Genomic DNA, 12,397 nt, shown 5'->3' on the forward strand with positions numbered 1-12,397 from the left:
TAAAACCTTGTCGTGTCGTGTCGTGTCAGACAGAAACACGAAACGATAGCACGATTTTCCACCCCTAAATTTCTTAGACATGCTTTTGAAACATTAATCAAGTACAAGATGCCGGAAAATAAAACCCTTTTCTGAATTAGATATTACTGCGAAGGCTAAGTCTTTAATCAAGGATATTGAAACGAGATTTGAGAGTTTTTTTAATCGTTACAATACCAACTCTAATGTACTATTTGAAACCGGTGGTAGTCAAGATGTCGTGCATATTGATGATGATGACGACTTTGTGGGTGACTATTATGTTCAATCGGCGAACTCATCGGCTTCAAAGGAAACAAAATTAACACGATACTTGAACGAATGACAAACCCAAGACGTTAAAGACTTTGATATATAGGTTAGGTGGAAAAATAACGCATCTCGTTACCCAATTCTCTTGCGGATGGCAAAAGGTATAACTTTAATTACTTATATATTTTTTTTATTATAATGTAGTATAATTTAACATTATATGTTTATGTTATTAGATCTTTTGGGCATTCAAATATCAACCATGGCATCCGAGTCCACTTTTAGTACAAGCGGTCACATAATTAATAGTTACCGAGCAAACTTGTCCGCACCTATAATAGAGACTTTGGTTTGCACCCAAGATTGGGTAAGGAAATCAAAGAAGCCGATTGTTGACAACATTGAAGACATTTTAAAAGATGATGATATAGCTAAAGGTAACATACAAATTCATTTTATTATCTAATAACAAAACATTGGTTATATGCTCACTTTCATATTTTTTTTGTCTGGTATGTATTAGAGTTGGAAGATACCATACGCACCCAAAATGGAAATGGAAAAATGCCGATATATATTAACAAGTAGTTATATTCTTTTTGTTTTTTATGTTGATAAATGATTATTGGTTTGTAAGTGTTTGTTTTGGTTCATTAATGTTTTTGAACTTGAATCAAAATTTGGAACTTGAATCAAGTGATGGTGAAGTGATGATGTTTGGAATATTTGAATTTATGTGGATAAGAAGATACATTTGTTTGGTTAATGAAGATTTATACTAAATTGATTGCTTTCGTTTTATATGTTAGTATTCTCCATCAACGAGTGTTCATTCAAATTAAAATTCTTAAAGTAAAAAAAAAATACATGACTTTCTTCCATGAGACTACCTAGTCTAACATTCAAAACAATTCAAATCAAAATTCTTAAACAATTAAGAGCAAAACAATACGTGTTTCTTGTCATTGACCATCTTATCTAGTAACACATCTTCAATCTTTGTACATAAAACAAAAAATAAACATATTTAGTATTGAAAAAAATGTTACCAAATAAATTAAAAACACAAAGCTTATTACCTAGCTATATTATTCAGATATTTGGCACACGTATGACAATGTTTATTAAGACTATCTGTACCGTGTTTTGATGGATCGACTTTAAGTATAGCGAAACAATACTTACACTTTGCTTGCCTTCGTTCAACCCCATCATCTTTTACTACCCACAACATATCAAAATGTAACTTTCCTTCAATTCCAAGTGCTAAACAAATAAGTAAAAAATCTAGATAGATTTAAAGCATGCAAAATATATATATATATATATATATATATATATATATATATATATATATATATATATATCAAAGACATAATTAATAGATGAAAAAAAGTATTAATTCCAAGTAACAAATTTAATCATTGAACATAAAGAAAAAGTAGCCTTGGAACAACTATCATGATTTCATCCATAACTTGATCACTCCATGCATGATTTCAATATAAATAAGTAAACAAATAAGTAAAAAGATTTAAAGCATGCAAAAAAAGTATCAAAGACATATGATTAATAAACTGAAAATAATTAAATGATAGGAGAAACATATTTGATTTGGAAGGATAGTTTCCATGAATGCTTTTGAAAATATAAAAGTGAAAGAGCCTATTTATAGAGAACTTTGTGCAACAAGATTAATTGGCTTCATTGAGAAAGAAGGTGTTACACAACGAAATTATAAATAAAATACAAAGAAATATTGTATAGAAAATATGCATGGTCAGTGAGTTATTAAATGCCTAGAAGTCTAAATATTTAAGTCTCACCCGTTTCTTCACAATTCAAGAAAATTGACTCACACATTTCAAGTTTAAATTCAATGCCATAAGGATCAAAGTCAAATAATGATAAATGGAAAAAAGTTACCCATGGACAAAAAGTGGGCAGTCAAAGAAAACGATTTCTGCCCTTATACTACAAAAGCTTGTAGCCATTTTTTTTTTCTTTTTGCCTTCACAAAATCGACGAAGCAACAAGATAAGATGAAAGTTGTTTTTTTTCCCATTTTTATATTAAGAAAGCTGCCCCCAAAAACAACTTGCCATAATCGTTTTCTTTTTCCCATTTTGTTTCTGCCAAATGCAGTAAAGAAAAATGTATATAAGCTGCATTCGTTCTGTTGACAATACAGTAAGTATTGCAACTCTAAAAATGTTGTGAATCGGTAGCTTGTTGCCAAAAAACAAAACTATTTTTTTTCATAACATGTTATTTTTCTATTTTATATGAGAAGCCAATATGTAATTTTTTGCATTTATATTTTCAGGTTTCCGGGTCTATCCGGGTCTAATACACAAAGCTGGTTCCAATTAGTAATTTCCGGTTCCATACACACTTTACCCCGCCCGATACCCGGAACCGAACCGGAACCGGTTCCCTTATACCGGTCCGGTTTTCGGGTCTTATAATCCGACAATTCCGATTTCCGGGTTTTCCGGGTCCGGGTCCAATCGGATCGGATTTGGACCCACTTTCATCCCTAGTGACCATTGGCATGTGTATCTGAAATTGGGCTTTAAAGATGGGACAAAGTGATCATCTAAGCCCAACAGTATCCACGTATCATCGTTTATATACTACCCTTCTCTAGGGTTTCTACCGTTTGCATTTGCTAGTTGTAGTTTCCACCATCATCGAGTTCCCTTTGCGCGAGGTAGTTCCCCTAATCACCATCACCTCTTTGATTTGTTGTGATCCCTTAGCTGGTTATGATAACTATGATAATTGAATCAACGTAGTCTAATAAATCGGTAGTTGATGTTTTTTAGGGATTATTGGTGTTTCAATGAACGTTTATTACTACATAATCGCACCTGGTTTGTTTATTCATTAGCTTTTCGATTTTTAGTGTGGGATTTGATATCCTCTCTGTTATTGTCATGTTAAATCAGCACCTTCAGATACAAGTTGATTTCGATCGTGTTGCTAATAACAAGCCCCTTTTGTTTCATCGTACAATATAGTATCTCTCGGATACAGCGGGGAATTGAATTGTTGATAGAGTCGCTCACAAGTAGATTAACAACAGTTTTCCTAATCTAAACCAGTTGCATATTATAACTTGTTATTACCATCATGTCAAAGACATTATTCTTGTCTCTATAACTACACAAGTTAGTCAATTTGTCCATTTGTTGTATATTGGATTGGTTGTTGCTAAATTTAATAGGGCACCTTTGATGATATTTTTAGGTTGAAATTTGAAAGATGGAGTCACAAATCAAGCATGCAGTGGTGGTTAAAGTGATGGGTAGGACTGGTTCAAGAGGGCAGGTGACACAAGTGAGAGTGAAGTTTTTGGATGACCAGAATCGATTTATCATGAGAAACGTCAAGGGACCAGTGAGAGAGGGTGATGTTCTTACTTTGCTCGAGTCTGAGAGGGAGGCCAGGAGGCTCCGTTGATTATTTAACCATTCAAGTCATGTCAGTAATGTAAACATTTTCCAATTTTGCTGGATCTTCTACTTCAGACTTACTTGAGAGTTGCTTATTGATTAAATGCCAGACTTGTTAATCTTAAATTCTTCATAGCAACTTAACTTTGGGCTTTTGCTCTAATATCTTGATCCAAACTTATTGGTGTTTTGGTTTTGTCATGTGTGTGCATAGGTATAGCATAGACGTTCCATGTTTTCTAAACTCTTTTATGTTTTTAAGCAAAAAAGCTAAGTCTTGGATTTGGTTCTTGTGTGTGTGTTTCACTAGCCTTTAGTTATTGCAAAAGCTACTGTCATAATAATAATATAACATCATAAACATCTTTCACCATTGTTGGTATATCGGCACCTATGTCGTGTTATGTCAAGTTTTACTGATGTGTCATGATATGGAAGGATGTCATGACATGGAAGGGGTGTTTGGCTTAGCTTTTCATATGCCAAAAGTCATTTTAGAAAAAGATTAAAGCTAAAAGATGTTTGAAAAAGACTTTTAAAAGCAACTTTTGGATTTTAGATAAAAGGAAAATCAATTTTTTGGAAAAGTCAAGAAAACCTGACTTTTTGTAACTTTTTCAAAAAGAACTTTTGCACTCTAAAAAGCTAAGCCAAACACCCCCCGAGGGGCCTAAAAGCACATAATGAGAAAAAAAAAAGTTTTAGACATGCATATCTTTGATTATCTATTGTTTTTAAAAGGGTTTTAGACTGCAAGGTATGATCGATGGTAATTTGATTTGTCACGTTTTACCCACTCCTCATCTTTATTTTTGCAAAAGGTATTAAGTCGCCGGTATACTTTCACCGGTGGTAAATAAAATTTTTGTTTCCATTGTGCATGCAAACATTTATTTATTTTTTATTTTTTAAATTCATAGGTAAAAAATTTACCATATCCCTATCCTAGATAAAAATTGTTAAGAAAGATGAATGCTTACCTGATGGTGATGTGACACTATCTTTTTATAGATAAAAATTTTACCATACCCTTTAGCATTAGTAATAAAGTATACTAAAAAAAATTAGTCTTAAAAAAAGTATTATCACAATATGTAAGTAATTGAATTTTTTTTTCTTTCACAAATACTCCTATTATACATGACATTAAATTTAAGTATTTTTTAATACATGTTTGTGTAAAAAATAATATTAATCCTCCCTAATAAATAAACAACTTTTTGTCACATGTTCTATTCTCATTCATTTGGACACATGACATTTTTTAGATTTTTTGAAATTTTCTATTTTTTACTTGTAATTTTATTGTATTTTTCATTTTATTAAATTAAAATTCCACATTTAACATTTAAGGTAATACATATGTAAGTTATTTATTAGACAAGGTTTATATATGTAATGTATTCAATACATTAAAGCCTTATTAATTTTAATAATTCAAAAATTTTCTCACTTTTCTTATAAAATTCAAACTTTTCAAATTATTAAAATTTCATATGTATTTTTTTTAAATAAAGCCATTTAATACATGTGTGTCACACCTAGTTTGCTATATACATATATATATATATATATATATATATATATATATATATATATATATATTAACTTTTTTTTAAACAAATGTATTTTATATAAAAAATGAAAATATTAAGAAAATACAAAGTAGGACTCAAGAATTGGACCTAATACAACAATAAAGTAACTTGAAAAAAAACATCTGAAATTGGTTGAATATGTGATGGCATGAAACCACAAAATTTGATCTTTCTTCGTTTTCTTATTTTCCTCATGTAAAGTTTTAATATTTATCAAAACATGTCTCTTTAATTCCAAGATACCTTTAGACATTACATAGAAAATATTTTACGTTATTTCATATTTCCATTATTATCTCATATTTTTAGTTATTATCAGAATATCTTAAAGAATTAACAAGCACCCCTCTTGCGGAATCAGAATCGAAGAGTGTATATTGGTGATTCTGCCACGTTTGGGAGTCTCCGACCTCGAATAGTGTAGCCGTAGATAATGGCGTGTGGGTTTCCATCCCGTCTCTGCCAACTACTCCTTTCTTGGAGTCTCCCCACTCACCGATAACTTAAAATCTTGGTGTTTGTTTATCCACTTCAACAATCTCTACTCATCCAATCTAATCTCGATCTCCATCCTTCACAATGGGAAAGGAATCCACGACACCAACACTGGATATATCGGAACCATTGCTCCACCACGAATCATCCAACTCCACTACAGAAACAGAAACAGAAACAGAAACAGAAACAGAAACCATACCAGAATGGAAAGATCAAATCACTTTGAGGGGTTTAGTCGTGAGTGCTTTGTTGGGGACGCTTTTTTGCATCATTACGCACAAGCTCAATCTCACTGTCGGAATCATCCCTTCCTTAAACGTCGCTGCTGGCTTACTCGGTTTTTTCTTCGTCAAATCATGGACTACTTTTTTAGAAAATTTCGGATTCTCTGTTCGCCCTTTCACCCGGCAAGAGAACACCGTCATTCAGACTTGCGTTGTTGCTTGCTATGGCCTCGCTTTTAGCGGTAATTTTCTCTATCCTCTTCAATCGCAAGCAAATCCCCTTTCCAAAGCTTATTTGTAATTATCTGCAGGTGGATTTGGATCCTATTTGCTGTCTATGGACGAGAGAACATACAACTTAATCGGTTCAGATTACCCTGGTAATCGGGCTGAAGACGTTAAGAATCCAGGATTGTTGTGGATGACTGGCTTTCTTTTTGTTGTCAGTTTTCTCGGCCTTTTCAGTCTTGTTCCTCTTCGTAAGGTAATAACTATATGCTGTTTCTTCAACTTGCCTCATTTTTTAATGTTTGTTATTCACTACACTCCATTTATGCGTGATTTTAGGTTATGGTTATGGATTATAAGCTTACATACCCAAGTGGAACTGCCACTGCCATGTTAATCAATAGTTTCCACACTACTACCGGTGCCGACCTTGCAAGGTAACCAACCAACCAATTTCTCAAAACTGTTGATGTTTATTTGATTTTATTATTATTATATATTTTTTTTTACAGGAAACAGGTAAGCTGTCTTGGAAAGTATCTAAGCATAAGCTTTGTCTGGAGTTGCTTTAAATGGTTCTTTGGTGGTATTGGTGATTCATGTGGATTTGATAATTTTCCAAGTCTTGGGTTGACACTGTTCAAGAATACGTAAGCTTCTTGTTTTTGCTTTTTAAGCATTACAAGTATGAACTTGAGACTTGCTATGTTTAATTATGCAGGTTTTACTTTGACTTCAGTCCTACTTATATTGGATGTGGTCTTATTTGCCCACACATAGTCAACTGCTCTGTTCTGTTTGGCGCCATTGTGTCCTGGGGCTTTCTTTGGCCCTACATTTCCACTCGTGCAGGTGACTGGTATCCAGCTGATCTAGACAGCAATGATTTCAAAGGTCTCTATGGATACAAGGTATACAATATACATAACATAGGTTCCTTTTTTTTTTTTTTTTTTTTTAATTAATTGGTGAAAAATAAAGTAGTAAAGTAGGTTGCTATTTCCTGCAATGTGCATTTAACAGAGAGAGTTATGATGCTTGACTCAAGCAATGTTAATATTATTTGTACCAGGTGTTCATAGCTATTTCCCTTATTCTTGGAGATGGGCTTTACAATTTGGTGAAGATAATATTGATCTCCATTAACGCTGTGTGGAACAACACTACCAAAACCAAACAAGATCTCCCTGTGAATGTAAGAAAAGAGTTACCAGGTAGGTAAAATTTAACTTGTAGTTGATGTTATATAACATAACAATATGCCTGCCTGATTTGATTTGATTTCTCTCCTCCTATAATATATAGAGTCTGAGACATCCAAGTCACAACTAGAGCAACAGAAGAGGGATGAAGTTTTTCTGAAAGACGGAATACCAACATGGTTTGCAGGGTGTGGGTATGTAGGGTTGGCTGCAATATCAACAGCTACAATGCCGCTTATATTCCCACCCCTCAAATGGTACCTGGTGCTGTGTTCATACATAATCGCCCCTGCCCTTGCTTTCTGCAACTCCTACGGAACCGGTCTCACAGACTGGAGTTTAGCTTCAACGTACGGAAAAATCGGTCTCTTCATCATCTCTTCGTTAGTCGGAAGCAATGGAGGGGTATTAGCAGGGTTAGCAGCATGCGGTGTTATGATGTCGATCGTCTCAACCGCCGCCGATCTGATGCAGGATTTCAAAACCGGTTACCTGACATTGTCATCAGCCAAATCCATGTTCGTGAGTCAACTAGTCGGAACCGCCATGGGCTGCATCATCGCACCGCTCACATTCTGGATGTTTTGGACAGCCTTTGAGATCGGTTCACCGGATAGTCCATACAAGGCACCGTATGCGGTTATATACAGGGAGATGGCGATTCTCGGAGTCGAGGGTTTCTCTCAGCTTCCGAATCATTGTTTGGCGTTATGTTGTGGGTTCTTTGTGGCGGCGTTGGTTTTGAACGTGCTACGGGACTGGGCTCCTTCCAAGATCTCCCGCTTTATTCCTATTCCAATGGCGATGGCGGTGCCGTTTTATATCGGAGCTTATTTTGCAATCGACATGTTTGTTGGGACTGTGATTTTGTTTGTGTGGGAGCGATTGAATAAAAAAGAGTCGGAAGATTATGCAGGAGCGGTTGCTTCAGGGTTGATTTGTGGGGATGGGATATGGACGATACCATCCGCAATACTCTCCATTTTCAGGATCGATCCCCCCATCTGCATGTACTTTGGGCCTTCCGTTACCGGTTGAGTCAGCAGCACCCACTTGGTAGCCAAACTGTTTACTAGTATTACTTTAGACTAGAAAAGAAACAGCATTTTAGATATGGAGTTTTGTACAAAAATAAATGAAATCAATTCCCCACTGCTCTTTTTTCTCGCATTTGTCGCCGGAAAATGATAACCAACAAGATAATTTCTCATTAAAGAAACAAACATAAACTGCCAGCAAATGAAAACAACCAAACACTATTTGAATATATTGATAGATTCTTCCTATCGTGAGTTTGGTTTGCTCATTGGAATATGAATACAACCAAACAATTTGGAAATCGAAAAGGAAATTGTTGGAAATGCACAACGTTCATAGATCATGTGCCAAACATTTAATCAGTGTCTTATAACTTGGAAATTTGGAGGGGGAGGGGTTGTTTAACAGACGATACCGAGGGTTATGAATGGGTTCGTCGGCGGATGTACAGTGTGGTTTGGGGAGGAGAAGTTCAACAATGTTCTCAAGTTGACGATGTCACTGCACAACACAACAGGTAGACTAGGTGTTACTGGCAATGCTTGTTACGAAAAAAACTAAAAACCAGTAGACTTCAATCGTTGAAGGTTGGCAAAGGTGGCTGTGGTAGGTTCCATAGGTGTATGCGCACTCAGGCCCAGCAGTGGTGCTAAGAGTTGCCAAATGGTTTTGCAAGTAATGTGAACGTGAAAACACAATTAACATGATTTCTTTTATTTTATTTAAAAAAATTAAAAAAATAAAAGGGAAATAATCGTAAAAGTACTATATTATTGTAAATATTTTTTCGTAATTGTTACCTTTTAGTAAAACACTCTTTAGATATGATATCCATGTTTGTGAATTGTGATGTAATAGTTTGTATGAATTCATATAATAAAAATGTCAAAGTACCGATAATTCTGCTAATTTTTTTTTTTTTCATTCTAATTTATTTCAATATAAGAATAAGAATTTGTGAAAATAGGCCTACAATGTTTCCATAATTGGTCTAATTAATTTCTAAACATTTTTTTTGTTGCTTTATGGAGGGCATAAGGTAGAAAGTGTCATGCCATTTTAGTCACCAAAACCTAAAGTAACCGGTTTAATTTGCCACATGTGCAAATGTAGCCACATAAGCAGTGATGTGGAATGTGTAAGGAAGAAATAGTTTCATATAACTCATTGATCTTCCCAACTTGTAAGGAAGAAATAGTTTCATATAACTCATTCATCTTCCCAACTTCCTTGCACACTCGATCTCTTTATCTTTATGTGCGAGGTAGAAACGGTCTTCCCAACTTCATAAGCAGTGGCAGTGGAATTTTAAGGAAGAAACGATTTCATATCCTCGAACATTCATTATTTTGCGCTTAATAATTTTTTTTTTAATTATTTATATTATTAATTTATTCAAAAAATTGTTTAATAAAATACTTCCTTTGCTACCCTACATCGACACACCCTCACAGTCATTGCCCATCTCTAACACCATCTCCACCATCGAGGGGTGTTGGGCTGCAACATCGACAAAACCTGATCACATTTAGGTAGCAAATATGATCAAAGATATGATCAAAAGGGGGATGAAATCCTATATCCATCCAAACCAATCAAATTTGACAGAAAGAAAAGTGTAAGCATGCATGGGGATCTAATTTACAAACAAAGAGCTGCTCAGATACCTATCATTAGAGAAATTAGATACCTAAAACACTAGCTTAATAGGATGAATCCAAAAATCAATTTCTCACCTTCAAAATTGGATAGGTATCATGCATAAATCGACCTCTTTATCAGTATCACACGAGAGGGAAGGGATTGGAAGGTGTGTGGAAGGGGAACACCAACGGAGGAATGGGAGGGTTCTTAAATCACAGAGGAGGAACATAGACGCATGATTTTGAAGTTTGAAGTCAGCCAGGGTTCAAATTTTGTAAGGAGGGGAGGGATAGACGAGGGTGAAGGGTGATAGCGTCATACATCAGTGGCAACGAACGCCGGGGGCGATAGAGGGGACGACGGGTAGTAAAACTTTGTCTCTTGATGGAGTGCACGTCTGCAGCTTTGTTGGGTTTTACAAGAGAGAAACATAGAGAGGGAAGGGATAAGAGGGGTAAGCCCATATATCTAATATATATATATATATATATATATATATATATATATATATATATATATATATATATTCTTAATTATAATATCATACATGATAATATAAAGATACAAAAATATTAGGCATGGAAAAGTAGACTTTTTAAGGGTGGAAGAGACCAAACGCGCAATAAAAGTAACAATAGGGACGTCTGTTACAACCTGATATTTCAGCCGATGTAATGACTTAGAGTCAAGTATTGTAGCTTATATTTTGTAATAATGGATTTATATCGTCAAAAATGAATGGTTCCGGAATCTTAATTGGATAGTATTAAGTGGTAAATACCGTTTCAAGGTTTTCAAATATATAAAGAACACTAAAATCCGAGTTATGATGAAGAAGTTATGACCAATCGAAGATCCGCAGCAAAACTGGTGAAACACTGGGAAACGTAAAAACGTGAAGTTTCAATAAAACACTTTTTAACCTTAGGTATCTAAAAAAAAGTTGTAGATTATGTTAAGACGTGAACGCGCATAAAAAGAACGCCCAAATCTGACTTTGTATGAGGAAGTTATGCTTTTTCTAAGTTCCGACGTGGCAGTAGAAAGCTAAAAAAACTCGAAACAGTGATCGAGTGATTTGTGGCCGGCACAACCTAAATGAGAATCAAAGATCTCGTCAATAGTAGCACAACAGTAAAAAGTCTAACGAAAACGGACACCAGATGAATAAATTATGGATGTTTAACGGACTTTTTATGTCATGGCCTATTAAAAATATATAATTAAAAATAAATTCAAAACTAGCCGACGGAGTCTAAACGAAAGTTGTAGAGTACATTCTCACCTACGCGTGGATATAAAGAACGCAAAAAACGGAGCTCGTACGCAAAAGTTATGTAATTTAGAAGTTTGGAAATTTAATTACGCCCCGCGTACCAGAGGATAGAGGCCTCGTCCCATCGGCCAACAGGCACTCCCATCGGACAAAAGCCCTCCCATCTAAAGTGCATAAGCGATGACGTCCGCTACGCCCCGCGTAGCCTCGTACACCCAGCGTACCGAAAGGGGTTTAGCCCTATAAAAAGGGTGCAAGGGCTCCGAGTTTCTTTGATCATTTCTTCTCTTTCTCGTGCTTACGCTCTGCGTTTAACCCCTCGAAGTGTCACAACTAGGAAATTTTGATGCCTTGTAACTACAACAATTATGTTAACTATGAACCAACAATGTGAAAGTGTAACGCCTGTGTTTTTGGGCTTGTCATTAATGTTGATGTAATAGTCTAGGTTAACATTTGTAACCCGTTTTGAAATAATTGAAGTGTATTATTCGAGTATTATATGTTTTGTGCTTAATTGTGTGTCTTAATGTAACTGAGAAAAAAAATAAGCGTCAAAATAAAACGTTAGATAAAACTGATATCTATGTATAATGTTGTAGTAGTTGGAACGAGGTTTCCGAATATATAAAGAATGTCGAAATCCGAGTTATAATGAAGAAGTTATGATCTATCGAAGTTCCGCGACGGAACCGGCAACGCTGAATGACGTAAAAAGTGAAATTTACATTAGAGAGATATTTAGCCCTAGTGATCTAAACGAATGTCTTAGAGTTCGTTAAACCGAGAGCGTACATAAAGAGAACGCCCAAATCTGACTTCGTATGAGGAAGTTATGATTTTCTGAAGTTTCGACTTAGCAGTATGCAGCCCGAATACTCGATTTGAGAACGAACGGTTTTTAGCCAAAACAATCTAAACGAGAATCGAAGATCTCGTT

General features: G+C 35.0%; 2 protein-coding genes across 2 annotated transcripts; both read left to right on the forward strand.

Moving 5' to 3' along the window:
- Positions 1-3,558: 3,558 nt before the first annotated feature.
- On the forward strand, positions 3,559-3,756 carry LOC145100842 (small ribosomal subunit protein eS28x). Its single transcript, XM_079037962.1, has one exon. The coding sequence runs from the start codon at positions 3,559-3,561 to the stop codon at positions 3,754-3,756; it is 198 nt and encodes a 65-aa protein (XP_078894088.1).
- Positions 3,757-5,661: 1,905 nt separating this feature from the next.
- Positions 5,662-8,669, forward strand: LOC145097980 (putative metal-nicotianamine transporter YSL6). The gene is made up of 7 exons (XM_079035667.1): positions 5,662-6,311; positions 6,381-6,553; positions 6,637-6,734; positions 6,810-6,947; positions 7,019-7,208; positions 7,370-7,511; positions 7,603-8,669. The coding sequence occupies exons 1-7, from the start codon at positions 5,927-5,929 to the stop codon at positions 8,535-8,537; spliced, it is 2,061 nt and encodes a 686-aa protein (XP_078891793.1). The 5' UTR covers positions 5,662-5,926; the 3' UTR covers positions 8,538-8,669.
- The last annotated feature ends 3,728 nt before the right edge of the window (positions 8,670-12,397 follow it).

Source organism: Lactuca serriola, chromosome 4 (assembly GCF_051521515.1).
Source record: "Lactuca serriola cultivar US96UC23 chromosome 4, Lser_US96UC23_V15, whole genome shotgun sequence".
Classification (NCBI taxonomy): domain Eukaryota; kingdom Viridiplantae; phylum Streptophyta; class Magnoliopsida; order Asterales; family Asteraceae; genus Lactuca; species Lactuca serriola.

Excerpts from the sequence above, each read along its gene's own strand:
- LOC145100842 (XM_079037962.1), top strand. The coding sequence starts at position 3,559 with ATGGAGTCACAAATCAAGCATGCAGTGGTGGTTAAAGTGATGGGTAGG.
- LOC145097980 (XM_079035667.1), top strand. The coding sequence starts at position 5,927 with ATGGGAAAGGAATCCACGACACCAACACTGGATATATCGGAACCATTG. Across the intron at positions 6,554-6,636 it reads GTCTTGTTCCTCTTCGTAAG|GTTATGGTTATGGATTATAA; the intron begins GTAATAACTATA and ends GCGTGATTTTAG. Across the intron at positions 7,512-7,602 it reads TGTAAGAAAAGAGTTACCAG|AGTCTGAGACATCCAAGTCA; the intron begins GTAGGTAAAATT and ends TATAATATATAG.